The following is a 22,625-nucleotide window of genomic DNA, read 5'->3' on the forward strand; positions in this document are numbered from 1 at the left end:
ATTCCACTGTTTTTTGAATTAAATTAATCTTATTAAATGCATCATACCGTATGATGAGAATACGCGTATATCTATATGTTTATAATACGTGTATTTGTATTTCATTTAAAATTTATTTACATATTTATGGGTGTTTAATTGAATTTTTACATAATTGCTCATATTTTTAATATTCTATGGGATGAAATATACAACTTCAGATGTATTATTGTTTCATACAAGGATATACATGGGTATGTATAGAATATCCATGTATGCTTATTTTTGATACATGATTTAAAGCAACTTTTTCAATATAAATATTTTTTCTTTTATGCAACTATCACTATTAATGAAAGTATTTGAATATTCGAGAATAATATCATAAAGTTTTTTTAAAAATTCTTTCTCTTTTTTATCAATAAACAAAAAAATGTAATTTTCATTTCCATTGTTTGTCATCATATAAAGTATGTTTATTAAATTTTCATAATACTCTGGATATATTCCAAGTGATATGCCCCCATTTTTGTCGTTCGCAGATTTATCTTTGAACATTCTTTTGTTAGCTTGCTCATTTTTATGTGTATAATTTTTTATGTCATCTATTCGCGTTTCTCTCATTTCCCCTTCATTTTCTCCCAATAAATTTGCACATAAATTTTTGAGCATATAATCCAATATGTCTACATATATATCCTTATCTAAATGAAAATTAAATATATTTTCTTCTAAAAATGCCATTTTTAAAATATTAATTTGATGTTTAAAACTATTTTTTACTTCATCTGAATTCCATAAAATTTCAAAATTTATTTTGTTCTTAATTTTTAAATTTTTGGATATGTTCTCACTAGAACTATTTGATAGAAATTCGTTATGACATTTTTTTGAATCAATTACTTCGTCATTAAGAGATATTTTTAGATCTATTGGATTACTTAAATATTTGTTGATCAGCGATTTTCCATTTCCATCCTCCTCTTCAATTACCTTTATCGCACTTTGTGATGGTTGGGTTTCTTCAATTTCTTCACTTTCACCATCAATGTTCTTTTTTTTTTTCGCTTCACCCTCTTCTATACTTCTTACATTACTTATCTCTGTTTTATTCGTTTGATGATATATTTCATTTGTATTTTCCAATTCCCTAAAATTATAATTTTGTGCCGTGTCTTTAATTTGGTTATTCATATCTTCTTTGGTAATATCCTTTGATATAACTTCAATATTAACTAGTTTTTTTTTTAACTTAAAATGATCTAAAGGTGTAGATATATATTCATATTGTATTCGTTCGTATTTTTTAATATTACTTTCCTTTATCTTATTTTGTATCAATTGAATATATTTGTTAATAGTTACCAACATGCAAGAATCAACGTGTTTTACATAATCAATAGAATATTTAAAATCTTTGAGAGCTTGCTTATAAATTTTTAGTTTATATTTAGCTATTCCTCTTAGATAATATGCTTTAAACATAATATAGGTAACATTTATTGAAATTAAATCGTGAATATAATATTTTTTACTTCTTATTTGTTCATGTAAAAATTTGTTAAAAAATATAATAATACATGTACAATCTTTTATACTTTCATAATAACATGACAATCGTTGATAAATTAATGATCTATTTATAAGTGTTTTAGTTCTGAGTATAAATAAGTCTTTTGTCTTTTTATCGTTCAAATAATAATTATTTGATATAACATCTATTTGTAATTCGTTATCATAATATTTTTCTATTTCTATAAAAATATTGTTTTTTTTTAATTCAAAATCTATATAATTTATTATATCATTATAATTTTCTAAGCATTTACTATATTTCTCATTTTTGTAATTTATTTTACCGTCTTCATTTTTGCAAAGATATATATCTATCGCTTTATTACTAGCTTTTGTGATTTCGATATTTTCAGTTTTTAAGTTTAATTCGAGTTTTATTCCTTCTCCATTTTGGTACATATTTATGCATTCATTTGGTTCCTTATCAATACCACCCTTTTCATTCTTATTGTCACAATTTTCACAAAGTTTTCTCTGATTTATCTCTATTCCATTTGCCTCGAAATCATTTTGTTCTTTATTTAATTTATATATAGAATCATTATTAGTATTATGTTCTAAATCCTCAACCACTTCATCTTTATTTGTCTCTTTGATTATATTTTTTTTTACAAATATGTCATCTTGGCTATTTAAGGAATTTTCATCCTTCTGATTAAAAGTTTTTGTATTATATTTGCAATTTTTATTTAATTCTTTTGTTTTATGAGCAACATCAGCTTCTGTGTGGTCGCCTATTTTCTTTTCAAAGATATAATTATCAGTATATTTTTTTATATTATTATTTTCTAACTTATTTTTCTTCTTTTTATTATCTTCGATTTCTTTTTTTTTAATATCATCTTGCCATCCATATAGATCCTCAAAATACTCTCTTATCTCTGCTGAATTATGTTTTAGCTGTTTTGCTATTTCAGCATGCGACATGTCCATTTTGTTTTAAATTTCTATAAAGTGTTATTACTATTACAATTATTATTTATTTTATGGTTTTATTTTTAAAAATTCAAATATTTATAATATTTATAATATTATTTTCCTCTATTTCTATTTTTAAGAATACACAATTACACATTAGTATGAATATATTATTTTAAGATCATTATTGTATATTAGGAATTGTGGGGGCTAGTTAAAATTTATCTTTTAGGAACTTGAGCTACTTTTAAAATATCTATGATTTTTCTCTGTATTGGAAATATATTTCTTTAATACCTAGTATTACTATACCCATGAATTGTGTACTACTTTTTTCTTTAAAACATTTAATGTGGTGCATAAGAGACATTGTTATTTTTATTAATTATTTAGGTAACCGATAACATATAATTTGCCAATTATACTCTTCATAATGTATGGAAATGTTTCATTTATTTTTTTTTAAGTTTATTTATCATTGTTTCAAATTGTATAATTATATATACCGAAACATTTTTTTTATTAAGTCTTACATATTGAAAAAATTTGCAATCCGTTATATTTTATGCACCATATACAATGCCTCTATGTATATATATAATTAAGCAGGACAGTTTTCCCTTTATTTTCATTAGTCATATTAATTCGCACATTATAATATTTTTAAAAATAATATGTAATTTTTACAAGACAATAATATATCGTTTCGTACCTTATCCTCATCTCTTTACATAAGTCAGGAATTTTAATTAAAAACATTTAAATTTAAAAATAATAATGTTAGTTCGATGTTTTATTTTATATGCACATATATGTTAATATTATGGACAATATATATATGCATTTTCAAACAATTATAAAATAATTAATCGATTTTAGAAATCCAACACATACAACATGTTTATATATAGAAAATTATAAATGAAACCAAATTAATACATTTATATTGATTAAAACATATATAAGAGGAAAGGATTATAAGAAATACTTTCATTTTATTTATAAACAAAATGTAAAAAAGAATAAAAATAATTATATATATAAACAGAACATAGGAAAGAAAGCTATTGATCGATCGAGGCACATCACCTTTTTCCAGAGTGCTTTTTCAATGGTCCCCAAAAAGGCTCTGGATTTTCTATGGTAAATAATTTAACAGATGGTTGGTTTTTCATAAAATTTGAAATATTTATATTATCAAAGGAGGAATTTTTTTTAAAAAATTCACAAGTTAATAACTTTTCTTTCAATTTTTCATCTTTTATAGTATGTATAGAGTATATTTTTTTTACTAAATTATAATTATTATTATTGCCATCTTGTTGTGTTTCAATTTTTTGATCCACATCATTTACTTCCTCATTTTTCTTGTCATGGGTATTATTTGAATTTTTTTTGCTTTTTGAATTAATTTTAAAAATAATAGCCCTAAATACATCCATGAAAATATTATTAGGGGCATTCGTTTTTATACTATCTGGATCTCTATGAAAATATGAAACTTCGTAATTCAAATTTAGTAGTGCATTAATAATTAATTTTCTTGAAAAAGAGGAAATTTTAAAATTTCTAAATAAGGATTGTAAATTATAATATAATGGAACATTTATCTCTTGTTTTAAACATCTTAAGTTTATTAATATTCTTTCTCGAGTTTTTATTGTATTTAAATTATGTTCATTCAAATTTTCTAATAATGATATACATGTGCTTATAAAATCATTATTGTGTAATTTCCCGATATATATAGGGCCTCCTATTAATATATCTCCTCCACATTCTTCGCATTTATTTGATACATTTAATTTACAATTTTTGTATTTATAACCAATATGAGAATTGGTGTCATTTTCATGTACCATGTCTCCTGTTACCTTATCAGTAAAATTCATTTCTGTTTCTTTTCCATTATTTGTTATTTCGCCATCATCCAACTGAGTATCTTTTGTTTCTTTTTCATCAATAACTGTTTGGTTTTTATCGATATAATTATTTTCTAAGTTGATATCTTTAGAATTTAGTAGTTCTTTTTTTTTTTTATTAATTTTTCTCCTTTGTGAAAGAGAAGAATTATTTGTTTCTTTAAAATTAATAGTTTTTTTTGAAGCAACTGGATTTATATGAAAACTTGTGCATTTTGTGCATTGATAAACAATACCTGTATCAATACAAAGATCTTTCGTTTGAAGTGGATCATCTAAAACTTGTACAAGCATTCGAATGTAAAAATCGATATTTAATGAGCAAAAAGGAATAATATGTTTTTTATATTTAGATGCTATATTTTTTAATTTATACAATAATACTCTTATACTAAATTCGTTGTTATAATTTACATTTTTATTAAATATCATACTATTATATTTATAAAATGAAACGTCAGGGAATTTTCCGTTTAATATTCTCATATCTGTATTTGTTATTAGCATGAAAAAATTACTTCTTCCATATTTTATGCAACTTTCAAGATAGCATATTGAAGAACCATAAGGATCTATATCTATAATATCAAATATGTATCTTTCTGAAAATTGCTTTTTTTTAATTTTTTCATCAATTGAAGTTTCTATTAGTTTCATTTCTACATTTGTTTTGTCTTTCTCCTTTTCCTTTTCATCTTCATCCCTAGCCTTTAGATCAGCATTTTTCGAGATATCATTCACATTTCCATTACATATATTGTTCAAATCTTTGTTTTCTTTAATTATGTCGATTTTTGTATTAATTTCATCATCAAAGGAAAAATTTGTTGAGTCACTATCATAGCCATTTGAATTTATTTGTCCTTTTTCATTATCGTATATATTTTTATTACCATGATTATCTTTATCCCCTTCAAATGTTTTCGTATTATTATATGTTGTAATGAATTTTAAAAATTTTAGAGCTTCTTTAAAATATTCATTATAATTATTTGTATTGTTAATATATGTAAAACCTATGTCTAACTTTTTATTATTTCTTTTTTTCATATAACCATTGTCAACATTTAATATATTCATAACAACATTAGCATCGTTACATAAAATTGTATATTTATCATTATCTATATTATTTCTTTTGAAATTCCTTCTTATTTGTTTACATGCATATTTATCAATATCATTTGTAACTATATGATTAATAGTCTCTTTAAGTTCCTTTACATATCTTATACTTCTAATCCCACTAGCACTTAATAATTCGATAACATTAAAACCTCTAAATATTGTTTTTTCATTATCCTTATTTTTATTTTTTAAATACAATTCCAACGATTTTATTAAAACAATACTCATATCTCTATTAAAAACTTGTGCCTTATTATAAAATATATGTTTATTTTTATTTTTAATTTTAACACATCCTTCATATATATGTTTATTATTACCAGTTTTCACATTTTTGTCGTTTTCTTCTACATCATGTTTTATCCCATTTGGGTTGTCACTTCCATGGTGTTTTTTATTCACATTATCGTCTCTTACATAGTTTCTTTTGTGACTATCATTCCGTGGTATCTCATCATCACCCCTTGTCATATTAATTTTTTTAGGAAAATAAATTTACCTATTAAATATCTCACTATATATTCACAAAATATTTGTGTTAATATTTTTCTGGGTGGAGGGGGGCTATATATATGTCTATGGGTACTTAATAAATTCCTTAATGTAAGCCGAAATAATACATTTATTTGATTACTACAAAATTGTGCAATATTAAACAGATGAATAAAATTGGTACAGTTCGGAAAAAACCATAAAAAAACTGTAATTAATTTACCATATAAAATGTATATATATACACCTATATTCTGATATTATCGCCTAAACATGTATTGCAAATTCATGGATTCCTAAATGCATGGGAATCATATACACTATCTTATGTGGATTATGGTGTTTTACCTATGTAGCTAGAAAAGTATGTAATACAATTATATGTTAATATATTTTTTTTCGTCGTTTTTTTCCGCTTTATGCAACTTTTATCATTCCTATAACTATTATTATTTTACGCCGCTATTTTTTTATTTTATTATAAAATAATTTTTTCTTGTTTCGTATTATTTTTGTGTATTGCTAGTTTTATTATATATTTTTTTCTTATGTCATTTTTCTGATAATCCTTTATTATTACATGCATTGTATTTCTTTTAAGATTTATAAATTATGTTGTTTTGTTATTTATTAACTTGGTCCTGTAGTTATTTTATTTGAATAGGATTTTTATATAAATTTATATGAATTTTTATTTTGTTTTATTTTACAATTTTAACAATAAAACTTGTACATGCATATATAATTGTTATAACGGTTTATTTTCTATGTGAATATTTATAGATTTTTTTTTATTGTTATTTTTTCCAATATGCTCTTCATAATGTAAGTATGCATAATTAAATTCATACATATACGCATAAATATGCGTAGTAATATCACGTTTATATTCGCTTTATTTTATTCACAAGCAGTTTCCCTTAGCTTTTTACGCACAAATAAATATATGTATTATGGAAAAAATTCAAATAATAAAAAATAGCGCTATTATTGTAAAGGGAAATATTCACATAAGAACAAAAATTTTATTAGCAGAATTTAATTTGAATATAACCCATACTTGATATACCAAAAGTTACTAACTATATGAAGTGCCAATTATACAATAAATGATTTTATTAAACATGTAAAACATAAATACAGTATATATTGTATTTTCCATATATAAATAATTATATATGTTAAAACATTATTATTTTTTGGAATTTATTAAATACAAAACACAAGTTAAGATCTGTATTATTATAACACATTTATACGCTGTAGAATAAAGGAGTAATTTATTGGTATACATTATTTCTTTTTTTTTGAAATTTATATATTATCCACGTTTAAGAACAAAAAACTAATGTATACATAATTATAAAATTCTTAATAAAAAATGGTAAAAAAATTAACTTTTTATGAGAAATTTATAGTTTTTAAAAAATAAATAAGTATAATATTATGCAGTTGTATCAATAATACATATATATATAGTTTATCACCTGAAAAATTAATATTCTACATTAATTTGACGTCCTTACCATAATACGCATATATATACATTATGTGTGAAATGACTCTTAATAGTTAAATCTCATTCGATTAATCTTAGATGAGAATGTATAACAGGAAAATATTTCATTAGTATTGTATATATATTGATGGAATTCATATTTTAAAATTCAAATAATAAATGATTGAACATAATAATATAAATAATTACACCTATATTGTTTTTTCTCACTCATACTATTTATCTCTTTCTATATATAATATTTTTATGATTATATATACACTTTTGGCACAATAACATACTAAGGTTATAAAAGGTAAAATCACAAATTAAAATATAGTGTAGAAGTTTTTTTTTTAACAAAATAATTAATTGAGCTGTCTAAATAATGCCATGAAATTTATTTTTTGAAAAGTTCTTATATCGTTTTTATAATTATATGTATAAGCATCGTCCAAAAAAATATATATACTTGGAAATATTTTAAATGCAATATATTTTTTATTATATCTTTTTCCTTTTTTGATACCAATTTAATGATATTATACATTACTTTAAAAAATTATTATATATGTGTTTTTTTCGCTTTTTAAAATATTTTGTGACTGTTATCTATTGAAAATATGCAATAATATTTTTAAATTACACCAAATGAGATAGATAATTAAGACAAACTTGGTGGATATATATGCTTTACTGTAAAAGCATTAAATTTTAAAAGTTTACTATATATATAATATATAGCATATAAGTTTATCAAATTATTTTCATGGAAATTTTAAATCTCTAAAAATCGTGAGAAAATTGTGCGAACAAAAAAACAAAAAAAAATAATTTACACATCAATAAATAAAGAAATTTGATAATTTTTTTAAAAGATGATTCTCTTTATAATATTTAATATTATGATCAATTATCATTATTTTCAAGAATAGTGTAAAAAAATACAATAAATAATAAAATATATGGCACGTAAATTTATGTATGTTAAATCGAAATATGCATTAGTGCATACTTACATTTCATAAAAGCAATAACTAAATATTGAGATGCATAATATATTATGGATAAAAAACGAATATTAATAATATAAGAACACAAAATAATTTAATGAAGCACAAAAAAAAGTAAGGTTAACTGCATATTTTTCCCCTAAAATATGTTTGAATTAAATATACTTTATTAAATTTCTTTATACAATGCATATATTTTACACTTATATGAATAGTTTTATTTGCATATATCCACACAAGCACACATTATATATCCATACATGAATGTGTGTATAAATAATAAGCATATATAAATTTTGTGTGAATTATTTGTTATATTGCTTAGCTTCATGTATTTTTAACGATTAATTTAAAGATAAACATACGTTAAATTTTGTTAAATAAGAAATATATAAAATAATATAAAAAAATAGAAATAAAACGAATAAAGCATATAAAGAGAAAAATAAAGAATAAGAGTACAGGAAAAAAAAAAAACCAAAACGAAATAAAAATATATGCATATAATGGAAAACACAGCTAAAAAAAAGTCAAATGACAAAAAAGAGAAAAAAAAAAAAAATGATATTAAGGAAAAAATATTAAGCGGAAAAGCTGTTTTATCCTTTGACGAAGAAATTGAATTTAATAAATGTTGTTCTATAGGAGCAAATTTTGTTGAGGACACTAATGAAATTAAAAAAAAAAATATATCGGATGCAAATAATAACCCTTTAAAGGGTACTGTATTGAATAAAAAAAAAGCACAAAAGAAAAATGAAAAAGAGCAAATAGACAATATAAATAAGAATTATAAGGATAAGTCAAAAAAAAGTTGCACACTTGAAAATAAAACTTCAAATAACAAAAGCGATAATATTGAAGAAGCAAATATATGCAATATCAACAATAATGATAACAGTAATCAGCATATCTATAAGATTAATGAGTTTGAATCAAATTTAAGTAAAAATAATACTTATAATTTATTAGACAGTTCAACAAATAGTTCAGCTAGCCCAAGAATATGTAGAAATAATAATGATTTAAAAAAGAAAAATTCCATAAAAATTGGAAAACTTGAAAACAGTAATAACATTATTAATATAGAAGAAGATAATGGGGAATTTAATAAGTGGATAGAGCTTATGCCAAATATTAATTCACAAATAGAAACAATTTTGAAAAATCAACTACCATGCTATAATATTCTTAACAATATTAAAAGAATTAATAAAATAAGAAACATTTCATTTAATGAAAATAATGAAATGTTAAATTCGATTGAAAAATCAAATCTTATGTTCAATTCCGTGAATATCTCTTCTAAGGAAAAATATATTATAAGATTTTTATGTGAAGGATCAATATGCAATTTAACAGAACTTGTTGATTTGTTGTATTATGTTTTAAATAATAACGAATTAACATATGATATGCTTCCTGTAAAATTTGAACTTGATAATAATACCAAAATGGAAAAAAGTGATTTTTTAATAATTAATGATATAGAAAAAAAAAACATAAAAAGTAACGATTGCTCACCAATTGTAGAAATAGACAAGGAAAACAAAATCACAGACAATAACATTTCCCCTATCGAAAATCGTAATATTAACATGAATAATGAAAATGATATTTCGATAGGCAATTTATCAGATGATGAATATTTATTCGATGATGCAGAAAATGAAAAACTCCCTTTCAACAATATATCTATTAGTAAAGAAAATTTATATTCGTGTATCCCTATATTACTAAGCAGAAAAAATTTAGGGAATAATATGAAAATAATGAATGTAAGTAAAAATGATAATAATGAAAAAGAATGTCTATGGGTTTGGGAAAATGACAATTATGACAGTTTTCCTTCTTATTATAAAGAAATATTTAAATATTATAAAGAACTTCGAAGTAATATTAGCAAAATATATAAAACTCTAATTAAATTAAAAAGTTCGATTATGTCTAAAGATTTACAAAATACCATAAAAATGTATGATTATTTAAATGAATTAAAAAAAAGGCAATATATGGAATCAGAAAAGAGGTGTAAAAGAATATTGATCGAGAAAAAAAAAATTACAAAAAAAAAAATGGAAATCAAAAAACAAGAAGAAAAAAAAATATCAACTATTGTTAAGTTAGACACTGCAGTTCAAAATAAAGTAGAAGAAAAGAATTCAAAACAACAAAACCTTATATTATCATGGTTAACACTTAAAAAAAGCCAAGGTGGAAATGCTCTCAATTCGAATGACAACACAGAACATATTGTTAAGCATTCAATCGCTAATTTTATTAATTTAAACAACGAGCTTAGTGACAATCTTCAGAGGGCTCAAAGCCAGCTTCCTATATGTAATACTCTATTTTAATTTATTTTTTTATAACTAATATGCACATCTATTTCTTTGTTATGTTTGTAGCATTTTGTTTGTGGCTATTCTCGTTTGAATAAAATAAAGACATAATTATTACTTTCTGTTTTAACATAAATTTTATTTCTATTACAGTCTCATGCAATAAAAAGGCCACAACCGAGTCATTTATCATATTCACAGAAAATTCGAATTATGGTATAATTGATCAACTTTAAAAAAAAATATATATAAATTATATTATTGCTATAATCTATCATTTATCATAAATTTTATAAATATACACACAGTTATTTGTTTGTTTATATTTTCCGGTATATATATAAAATTTCATTTTTTTTGCAGACAAAGAGAAGTTATATAATGATTATGTGGACGTATGTACTAATCATAAAAAACGTGTAACAGATTATTTTAAATTATATGGTATGCTTTAAAAAAATAAAAATAAAAATAAAAACAAATAAATATGGTACTCCTATGACATCTTTATTTGCTATTGCTAATATAATCATATTATATAATACAATTTTAACTTTTTAATATTTATTATTTTTTAAAGTGGACAATAAAGAATTTGTTGAAGAAATTCCCTCAGTCGATAGCATTGATGGTAGTAAAATAATTATGCAGGTAATTTTTTTTTTCTTAACTTATATTTTTTCTTATAATTATGATGACAAGTTCGATAGTATTACCCTTATCATTTCATTTTTATTTTCTATCGTAATCATGATTTAATTTTATTTGTATTTACCCCATCACATTATACAGAATGAAAAAGATGTGAGGTCTAAAATTTGGGAAGATAGCGAATTTTATTTGAAGCTAAAAAATTCTGATTATGTTAGAAGTTTTTTTTTTTATGACAACTCTTGGACACGACCATATATGGCTCTACTTGTGAATAAAGTTTTAGATGTAATATTTATAAATGCATGCATATCTGTATAATATTCACACGTGTATATTTTTTGAGAAATATAATAAAATATCATTATACACCCATATTCGTATGCGCAATATTTCTATTCTATAATAATAATAATTTTTTTTATATCTTCTAATTTTAGGACAACATAAATTTGTATCCATTTTATTATCATGATGATATGGAATATGAAAATGACACAAACGAAGATTATTATGAAAAATTTGAAGCTATCGATTTGACAACTGAGAATGAAGAAAATGAAACGGTAATAAATTGAAATAGCTATATTGTCCACTAAATATTAATAAATATACTATTTATTGCGTTTGATATATATAAAACTTTAACTAATATATAATTGATTTTTTTTATCACAGGAAAGTGATGGAAGTTCTCAAGATATGTTTATTGTTCCAGATAATGAAATTAATAAAGATATTGAAATAACTCCGCTAGTTGTACCAACCAGCCAAGATATTTACTTTTTTTCACTTTTTAATTGGGAATGGAAATTTGAAGGAAACGAAAGAAGAAATTATAACAGTATATATCTATATTAATATGCATGTGTGCACCAATTTATGCGTATATTTAGTTGCGCGAATAAATAGTGGAAAATATAAATTTATTGAATATTCCAAATAAAATTAAACCAAAACATGATTATTGTTATTATTATTTTTTTTCTTTATAGTACTTGATAAAAACACATGGAAAGAATTCAACCTCATATATAAAGACAACAACTATGGGTGTCAGTACATGACATGGGGAAGTAATGCTTTTTTCCCCTTTTTATAATTTCTTTATTATTCCACATTTATGCCTATATATATGTTTTTTTTCCTTTTTTATGATTATACACATATATATTTATGCAATAATTTTCCAATACGCAGAAGATAATAATCCATTCAGATATTTAGCTGACACAAAAAACATGAAAAATACCTTAGATGACTATGATATTAAGAGATTAATAAAGGTAAGAATTTTTTATTTTTTTTCAAAACAATGTTTAATTTAGTATATACATTATTTTTCCGCAATTGTATCTTACTAATTATATATCATTTGTTCTTAAGCATTCTCACGGAAAAGTAACGAAAAAGGATATATTAGTTGACCAATTTAAGCTAAAGTAAGTACAAGAGAAGACTTTCACACTGTTTTATTCCACATTTGTTTTTATAATTTTTACGCACAAACCTTTTATTGTATGATAGTTATTTCATTGTTTTTCCTTTCTTATAATATAGTATAATTTATTATAGTATATTTATTTTATTATTTTTTTTTCACATTAATTTATTCCAGGTATGATCATTTAACCAAAGCAGACACTGAGCGAAAGTTTAAAATATACTTGACTTATGTTAAATGTGAAGATAATAGAAAGGTAAAATATAATGAACTTGCACATTCGAAATTATATATACACATAATGGCTGGGTTTACATGCATTCTCCATATATGCTCATATCGTCTTTATTAACAAAAACTAAAAGCTACTCGGAAAGTAGCTTATTATAAATCAAAATATTGTATATAAACAAGCATTCTATTGTCATAAATGTTGACATGTAATCCCTTTTATATTATCACTATTTATTTTTCTCATATTTTTACGCATTTTACTACAGAAATGGATGGCTTCGGAAGAAGGAATTAAATTATTTAATAACGAGGAACTATTAAAAAAAATATATCAAGTAAGAAAGAGAAAACTAAACATAATGTCTCAAAAAATGGAAGCAGTCAAAAGGCAAAAAAAAATGGATAAGGAAAATTTAAAAAAAGAAGAAAAAATAAAAAAAAAGGAAAAGACAACCTATGAAAAGCTAGCAACTAAAGAGTCTTTAAAAAAAGATGAAACTACGAAGGATGTCAAAAAAGTTGAAGAAGAGTCCATAACAAAAAGTGAAACATCAAATTCTATTCAGAAATTATTATCAAATGGTTCGATATCGAATGATAGCAAAACGGATAAAAAATTATGAAGAAATGTAGTGATACTAAAAAGAAATAATTGAAAACAAAAACTAGGGCAATACAAAGCATATGTATAACATGGATAGATAAATAAGTAAAAATATTTCTCAAAATTTTTAATTAAAAAAATTATAATCCAGCATGTTTGCCTAATATTGAAAAGTCAAATGATAATAGTATCTCAAAAAAATATATCCCCTTTTAATGTTATCACCTTTATCTTTTACAAAATAATTACAAAATTGTCAAATTTATAATGTATTTTTAATTTAATCAAAAGCTTTTCTTTAAAAATGCTCATTCGGTTTTATCAGAGTTATATTTCTTACACATTTATAAATAATTAGCATTTTAATGCAAGGAGACAGTTTTTATGTTATTTAATTATTTTTTTTTGTATTTTTTTTATCCGTCACACTCCAAATAAGCATACGATTGTTAAACATAACTTATTTCGCGATTTTATATTGTAAAATTTTATTAATTTTTTTAAATAATATTATATATATACTATTATGTGTACTTTTATTTTTTTTAAAGTAAAAATGACTTAAAATTTTTCAAAAAGTTATTAATATTAAAATTATATAAAAATGATGGCTCATATGCTCAAAAAATATCCCACATTTAAACGCAGGAATAAAGTTTGTATGAATATACTTTTATAGCATATACATATATATGTATGTATAAATAGTGGCGCATGGATATTCATATATTCTATATGTCATTTATATATATATTCTTCCATTAATTATTAATTATAATATCACATTTCATTATATTTATTAATTTAAAATGAAACTGAATTAAACATTTCTTTTATTTTTTTTTATCTTTCCCTTCATTTTTTTAATAGTAGTACATATACATCATAAAGTGACATTTGACAATGTTAACTTTATATTTTTTGAAAAATATTAAAAATAATGCAATAATTTTTTTTGTTGCTTTCTTGTATTCATATTCCTCTCCAATATTAAAGAATGGAAAGAAACATCCTAAAGAAATATCGAAGTTTTTTTAATTTTGTTGTTAGTGCAAAAAATAATATAGAAAATAAAAAAAACATAGAATATGGAAAAAAAATATATATGAAGAATATATCCAAGAGTAATTACAATGTCAAAACAAATTCCGATAATATATATGACAATAAACTTTTTTTAAAATATTGGATAAGAAAAAAAAGACCAGGAGCACGAAATTAAATATATGCTTATTTATAGATTATATTTTTTCAATTTAAATATGTCTACACATGCAGAAATAACACAAGAAATCCGTATCAATTAAATACTCAAATTCAATGAGGCTTATTTAGTTGGATTTAAATAGAAATACTTTGTGCGTTCATATGCGATATAATTATATAACACTTTATTTTTCAATTTATGAAAATTTATTATAATAAAGAAATAAATAGCAACACTTTTATTTTTCAAATATTAATTTGTGTTATATAAAAAGAGCATCTTTCTACATTTATTTTTCACCCAGCATCCCCTCAAATCCTAGATTAAGGTATTTTCTCTTGAAATTTATACAGTTCCATATGTGCATGTATAAATTTTATATGCATTCATAATACACACAAAACTTAATATTTAAAAATAGAAATGCCACAATATATTGAAATGTAAAAATAAAAAAAGGAAGAAATAAGAAAAAGGTACGTGGTATTTTCCTTTCAGAGTTTTTATACAATAAATGCGTATTCTCACATTTCTCATGAGTTTATTCATATCTCTATATTTTTATTTTAAAAATTGTACTATGTGCAGCTAATTTTTTATAGCAAAATGCGCAAAACAGCACACTTAGTTTATATTTTTTGTAAATTTGCCCTTTTATTTCGATGATAGTATTTTATTCACCTCATTTTACTCATTTTTTTTCGTGGAATTTTATTTTATGCGTACATGCATATTATATATATATGTTACGCTCTTTTCGACAAAACTAAGATAAGAGATAAAATAGCTTAAAACTTTTAATATTTCTAATGGTAGCATTTTTTTTTAATAAGCACAAAAAAATATTTTTACTACATCAATTACGAAAATTCTTATAAAAAAAAATAAACAATGATCTTAAACTTAAGAATAAAGGTGGTGTGCAAACATGGACATTTTTGTGAAAATAAAAATAATTCTATGATAAATTTTTACGATAAAGGAAAATATATATGTATGTATATTTTTTTTGAATTCTACAATTTCGGAAACTATATATAAAAAAAATAAGGTGCGTATATACATTAAAAATTCTGATTATCCTTTTCTTTACTCTTTTATTTTTTATTGTATTTTTTTATAAATTTCTCGATTTAGATATTTTATTTTTCAACTTTTTATTCATATTTCATATTTTCCTTTAACATCACACGCGTGTACTATTTTTAGTTAAAACTATTCTCAAATAAGACATTTAAATATAATAAATACTAAAAAAAAAAAACGAAAAAAAAAAAATTTCTATTTATAAATGCAATCCTTTCTCTATATTTTTAGCATATTAGCTGCTCTAATATGATGACATTTAATATATAGAACGCATCTCTTGCACTAAAGCAAGAGTGGTATTGTTATAATTACTTTTTTTGCTTTTTATAGTTTTTCTGAATTTCATTTTTTTTTTTGTTGCTTATTTCCTTCCATTTTAATCTTATATTATGTCATCAGTTGCAAATCCCTTACGTCCTAAGGAAAAGTATGCTACGAGTAACACACGTGCATAATAATCTATGAAATTAAATATAATATTTAAATTATGTATTTTTCGATATTTTTTTTGAAAATTGTATATTTTATATTACTCATCCCATTAATATTCTATATATATGCATGCTTTGGCAATGTGTATTTTTTTATTCTAAACAGTGTAAATAAAGATACAGTATATATATATATACATATGCATACCTTGTTATATTTTATTTTAATTATAAAAATATAGTTGAATATGATAAACTTTTTTTATTCATGTATAATTTTGTGTATATATTATTTGTATGTATATGCATGAGGCAATCTATACATACGAATGCATACATCATTGCAAAAATATATTCTTACATTATTGTGTGGAATACGAATTATCCCTTTATGTTTAATATACTGAAATTATAGGAATACATCATTTTATATATTATATATATATACTTACAGAATTTTTGTAAATTCCGTAGCTTAATTCTGTCACATTTCAAGAGAAATGTAAAGAAATAATTAATAATATATATATGTATCTTATAGGGAAAAATACGTAATTGCTAGCAGCAATGTATGTTAATTTAGCATATAACAATTTTGTATGAAATCCATTTATTCTACCATAAAAAAATAATAATAAATCCACTACACCAACATATTTGTTCTTATTTTCACATTTAAGTTAATTTATTTCCATATATATTTTTTAAGTTAATAATTTGGAGCTTTTTACACGTGAACGTATGCACAGACATATGCACTAGAAAAAACATTTACCATAATATATATATACATATGTATATATATATATATATATATATAATGAATTTGAAAAATCGTCATTTTACTAATTTATCAATTGAAAAATATACAATATTAAAAAATAAAAAAAGAAATGATGAAAAATACATAAAAATATATGAAAAAATAAATAGTGTAGGTAAAAGAAATAATTTTAATAGTAAAATATTTAGGTACACAAATAATAAAAGAAGCACAAATAAGTCTATAAACATGCATAACATTGATAATACTATAAAGGATACGATCCAAGATATTATCAAAGTTAATACATATTATAATGTTCTTGAAAAAAATAAATATTACACTAGTGTAGACGAAAATAAGCAATTCTTATCACAAAGTGAAGAAAATTTTTGTATGCAAAATAATATGAATGTTTTTTGTAACGAACAGGATATACTGAAAACGAATAATGTAATGGAAAATGAAAGTATGGTAAATAATAATTCTAAAAATAATAATAATGATGTTAAGATAAATAACAATTATAATCATATTAATATCATTAATGCAAACAACAAAAATATAAATACAAATATATCAATGATAAATATACCCATAGCATGCTCTGCTTTAAAAAAATATATATATTACGATATGTCTAATTCCAAAAAAGAAAATAGTTATATAATAAAAAATGAAAAAGATACAGGTAATAATTTTGATCACACCGAAAATCAAAGGTGCAATGATATGGGTGTAGAAAATAAATATGCTACTTCATATGACGAAAATTATGAAAACTGTATTGAAAACAGTAGTAGCAATTGCCATGGTAGTAGTAGTGGTAGTGATAAATGGAATTGCAACTCACATGCAAATGAAACATATAATAAAAATAGCCCCTACATAAACGAAATCACTTCTTCTAAATTAAAGTTCCAGCAAAATATATTCCAGAATAATTGTAAGGAAGAAATTTCAAATAAAAAAGGTTACACTTCTCTGGAATTATGTACAAATTTGGAGGAAACATGCGAAGACAATTATTCCGAAGATCGAGAAAACGGTATTGAAAATAGTATTATTATAAAAGAGACGTTAAATAATAAGGATAATCCCGAAAGTGAAGTATCAAAAAAAAGTACAATGAAAAAAATGAAAGAAATTTGTAAAAATATATATGTACCTCATCGAAAAGGGAGTGATAATAATGTAAAAATAAAAAAAAATAAAAAAAAAGACACCAATTTTAAAGAAAAAATAGATGATCTTATACCATGTAAAGGAGAAAATTTATCAAATGAAATTATTGAAGAACGTCAAAAAAGTGAAAAAAAGACAATTTCAGATAATTGTTCTCCGCCATGCCAAATGAAAAACAAAAAAAATAATGATAATAATAATATCTTTTACAAACAAATATTTGATGCTTCAATAGGTAAAAGTACAACTAATACCTATTGTGAGCTTAGTGATCGAATGCTGACTGCCACAACTAGTGCTGAAAAATCTTCAGAAAATTTAAGTAACACGCATAATGAGCAAGATGAAAAAGTTGTATATTCTAACTCTCCCTTCAATAATCCTTTGTATAACACATATTTGCAGCTCGATCCTTCGCCTCCTCTTTCAGATATTTTATGTAATGATATATGCCATAAAAATGATGATCGGATAGATAACACAAATGCTGATATGAAAATATATATGTATCAAAATAATATGTCCATAAATACTAATAACACAACAATAAACCCATTTAACAGTAATAATCCAGGAAATATTGCCAATATTGTCAGGAAAGACAAACTTGAGGAAAGCCAAAATGAAAATGGTAAAAAAAACGTTGATCATAATGATGTTTCGAAAAATGAAACTAATTTACATTTTTCTTGTGATAAAAATTTTAACGATAATGATGTGCAAAGAAATAAAGATGAGGATATAATGATTAATGAAATGAACTTTTATGATAAGAAAAAAACTGAAAATGGAGAAATTATTATAAAAAAAGAAAACATTAAACGAAATTTAAATTGTGACTTGGATCAAAGTTTAAAAAAGAAACTTAAAATAAATGAACACTCTGTTATTAATTTAAATACATACAAAAATCATCAATATGATATATATAAAAATAATAGTTATAATGCGTATATTTTAAAGAACCTTCGAAATGCATATTTGAGAAATAAGTTAAAAGAACAGCAAGGACTCGGAAAAGTTAAAAAACAAGGACAAGGGAATAAATTAGACAAAAAAGTAGAGCAAAACTTATCATATGACAACTGCAATAACAAAATAGTTGATAATAATGATGAAGATTTTTATTACAAAAATAAAAAATTCAAGATAAATCAAGATATGTATAAGGAAAATCATGCCATTAATAAAAAAAATGATAAAAATTGTGAGCAAATTAAAGGAATGGATATTTTGGAAAATTTAAACGTAAAAGATGAAATAATAAGCGACACGCATAATAGTAATAACATAAACACAGATTGTGTTCCTTCCATTTGCAGTGAAAATAAAAATACAGACAGAAAAAATCACTCACTTAAGGGCTTGAATTTTAAAAAATGCTCTAATACTAATAAAGGGTTTTATGATCCTAAATTTGTAAATGAAAATTTATTGAAGGAAAGAAAAGAAAAATACAATAATACTAATTTAAATTTATGTGATATAATAAATCTTTTAGAAAAAGAAAAAATAGAAAATTTATATTCAGAAAACGAATTAAAATATATATTATTCCCTATATATGACATTTATTATGATAATAAAAATAAAAACTGGATATATAAAATTGAAAATGAAAAAAATACCTTAAATGATAAAGAAAATAAAAAAAATGGATCTACTAAAAATAGTTCTTATCATAAGTCACGGCAATTAGCCCTAGAACGCAAATATAACTACATTAAGGAAAGGTATAATATTTTTGCAAATCTGTCTGAAGAAGAAAATATATTTTTTATTTCAATTAATATGCATACTGAAAATAATCAAATAAAAAAAAATAAGACACAAAATCAAAATGAAGAAAGTAATTATCCTTGCTTCAAAGAAATGGAAATCGAAATGAGGAAAATTGACAAGGATGACATTTTTAAGGAGGAAAAAAATATAAACACAGAAGAACAACAGCCATGTGATCAGGAAAAGCAACCTAATGAAATAGAAAAAAAAAATCAAGAATATACGAATAGTTCAAATGAGTATATCTCCAATATAAATGAAGTTTTAAATAACAAAGATTACAATATAAATAAAGAGAATCTAACTGAGACAATAAAAATATTAAATAATGAAGTACCAGATAAAAATTCAATACCTTTGCTATTGCCCATACCTGTTAATGAAAACAAATCGAATATTAGTTATAATGGTATTGAAACAAATGATACAATTGGAAAGACTACAGAAAATCATATTTCTAGTGAAGACAATATAGAAAATGAAATTATTCCTAAAAGTAGAGAGTGTTTTGTTTCTAAAAAAGAAAATAGTGAAAACTCCAATGTAAACGATAAGGAAAATCTGAAGCTTTCAGAAAAAGGCGATGATAAAATGTTTGACTGTAAAACTGAATCGATATTATACAATGTATTAGGAATTAGGCTCTCAAATAATGTGATTGAAAAAATGCAAAATTTACAAAAACAAAATATATTTTATGAAAGAGATAAGAAAAGATGGGTTATTAAAATTCTCGAAAAAGAAACGAATACATTATTATATTTTAAAAAGTTTGATTGCAAAGTTTTTGGATTTTTATATGCATGCATATTAACAATAGAATATAAAAATTTATATCTAGATTATTTCTTAAACGAAAAAAATTATGATTTTTTAATGAAACTAATTCATAATAATTATATAAAAAAAAATGCATATTACAACACAGTTATCCAGCCATCAACGCTATATAATGATCTTCAACTTAAGAAAAACAATACAGCCTTTTTAGATTCCATTCAAGAAAATCAACTAAATTTAAAAGATATTAAAACAAAAAGTAATCAAAATAATTCTACATATGAAGAAACAAGTCTTCTAAATGCTAATTATTTTTCACCATATAATTTGGAAGAAAATACGACACACTCAAATTTACACATTGAAAAAAAAAAAAAAAAATGTGATACTTTAATATTAAATAATGATGCACATGATTTATATAATCAAATGAAAAATATCGAGAATGAAAATAAAAATTTGTTAAACGATGTTGATTGTTCAAATTACAAAAAAAGTGCTAACATGGAAACCTCCAATGGATGCAATTTAGAAAGAAAATGTTTCAGTTCGAATCGTCAAGAATCCGAAAATAAAGAGGCATGTAATACTGAAATACAAAATTATGAAAATTCCAATATCAAATCATGTAATAGCGATGTATATACTGAGCATGATTGCAATAATGATCATGTGAAGGATGGGGGGAATTTTATTGAACATATGCCGGCTTCGGAAAATGGAACAAAAATTAATAGTGTCCAAAGCAGAGAAATAACAAAAGACAAAAAACAAAAAACTGTAAAGAATGTTAAGGGCGTAAATGAAAATTTTACAGTAGACTTAAATGGAGTACAAATGTATAGTGGAAACGAAAAAAAAAAAAAAAAAAAAAATTATAGTTTAAGCATAAATAAAAACAATGGAAATATAAAGGATAATGAAAATACGAACGAAGTACAATTAAAATATGGAAATGAAGTTCATGCACCAAATAATGATATTGAAAAAAGTTTAATTGAAAATAATAATATAAGCCAAACACCAAAACCCAATGATACTGCCAATAATGCTATTATAATACCTATAAATGAAACTGATCAGACCTATAATGAAAAAATTAACAACCATAAAAAAACAAATGGAAATATAAAAAAAATGAAAAAAGTAAAAAACTCTTCGTTATTTAAGAAAACCAAAAACATAAAGGATACATTACCAAATCCTAAAGAAAATAACAATAATAATAATTACACATCTGAATTAGCATTAGAAGAAACAAATAATTTAATCAAATTGGATTCTTATGTAGATAATTTAGAGAGAAATTCAGATGTAATATCATTGGCAAAATTAACCATCCTTTTACTTCTAAAAGACATTATTAATTGCATCCCTTCTCAAATGGCCCCATCCGCAATTTCTAGAAAAATATATGATCAAAAAATAAATGCTCATGTTAAATTTGTATATCAATGCAAAACTTTAATAGAACTTATGCCTTATTTTTTTATATTCAAAAATATAATTAAACAAAAAACCCTTCCTAGTGATCAATCTTTATATATTTGTAACGTCTTACTATATGCTTTATTTGAAGCATAATGAA

General features: G+C 22.7%; 5 protein-coding genes across 5 annotated transcripts; 3 read left to right on the forward strand and 2 right to left on the reverse strand.

Moving 5' to 3' along the window:
* Positions 1-276: 276 nt before the first annotated feature.
* On the reverse strand, positions 277-2,487 carry PBANKA_1417700 (conserved Plasmodium protein, unknown function; the record flags this gene model as incomplete). The annotated part of the gene is made up of 1 exon (XM_034567510.1): positions 277-2,487. The coding sequence occupies one exon, from the start codon at positions 2,485-2,487 to the stop codon at positions 277-279; it is 2,211 nt and encodes a 736-aa protein (XP_034423999.1).
* A 1,070-nt stretch (positions 2,488-3,557) lies between these two features.
* Positions 3,558-5,993, reverse strand: PBANKA_1417800 (tRNA (guanine(26)-N(2))-dimethyltransferase, putative; the record flags this gene model as incomplete). The annotated part of the gene is made up of 1 exon (XM_034567511.1): positions 3,558-5,993. The coding sequence occupies one exon, from the start codon at positions 5,991-5,993 to the stop codon at positions 3,558-3,560; it is 2,436 nt and encodes an 811-aa protein (XP_034424000.1).
* Positions 5,994-9,022: 3,029 nt separating this feature from the next.
* On the forward strand, positions 9,023-13,819 carry PBANKA_1417900 (conserved Plasmodium protein, unknown function; the record flags this gene model as incomplete). The annotated part of the gene is made up of 12 exons (XM_034567512.1): positions 9,023-10,865; positions 11,021-11,083; positions 11,231-11,311; positions 11,448-11,518; positions 11,660-11,806; positions 11,959-12,084; positions 12,197-12,362; positions 12,514-12,594; positions 12,719-12,804; positions 12,905-12,960; positions 13,137-13,218; positions 13,463-13,819. The coding sequence occupies 12 exons, from the start codon at positions 9,023-9,025 to the stop codon at positions 13,817-13,819; spliced, it is 3,159 nt and encodes a 1,052-aa protein (XP_034424001.1).
* A 978-nt stretch (positions 13,820-14,797) lies between these two features.
* Positions 14,798-15,022, forward strand: PBANKA_1418000 (conserved protein, unknown function; the record flags this gene model as incomplete). Its single annotated transcript, XM_034567513.1, has 1 exon — positions 14,798-15,022. The coding sequence occupies one exon, from the start codon at positions 14,798-14,800 to the stop codon at positions 15,020-15,022; it is 225 nt and encodes a 74-aa protein (XP_034424002.1).
* Positions 15,023-17,347: 2,325 nt separating this feature from the next.
* PBANKA_1418100 (ACDC domain-containing protein, putative) lies at positions 17,348-22,621 on the forward strand (the record flags this gene model as incomplete). Its single annotated transcript, XM_034567514.1, has 1 exon — positions 17,348-22,621. One exon carries the CDS (start codon positions 17,348-17,350, stop codon positions 22,619-22,621), a length of 5,274 nt encoding a protein of 1,757 aa, XP_034424003.1.
* Between the last annotated feature and the right edge of the window lie 4 nt (positions 22,622-22,625).

This window comes from Plasmodium berghei (assembly GCF_900002375.2).
Source record: "Plasmodium berghei ANKA genome assembly, chromosome: 14".
In the NCBI taxonomy this organism is placed as follows: domain Eukaryota; phylum Apicomplexa; class Aconoidasida; order Haemosporida; family Plasmodiidae; genus Plasmodium; species Plasmodium berghei.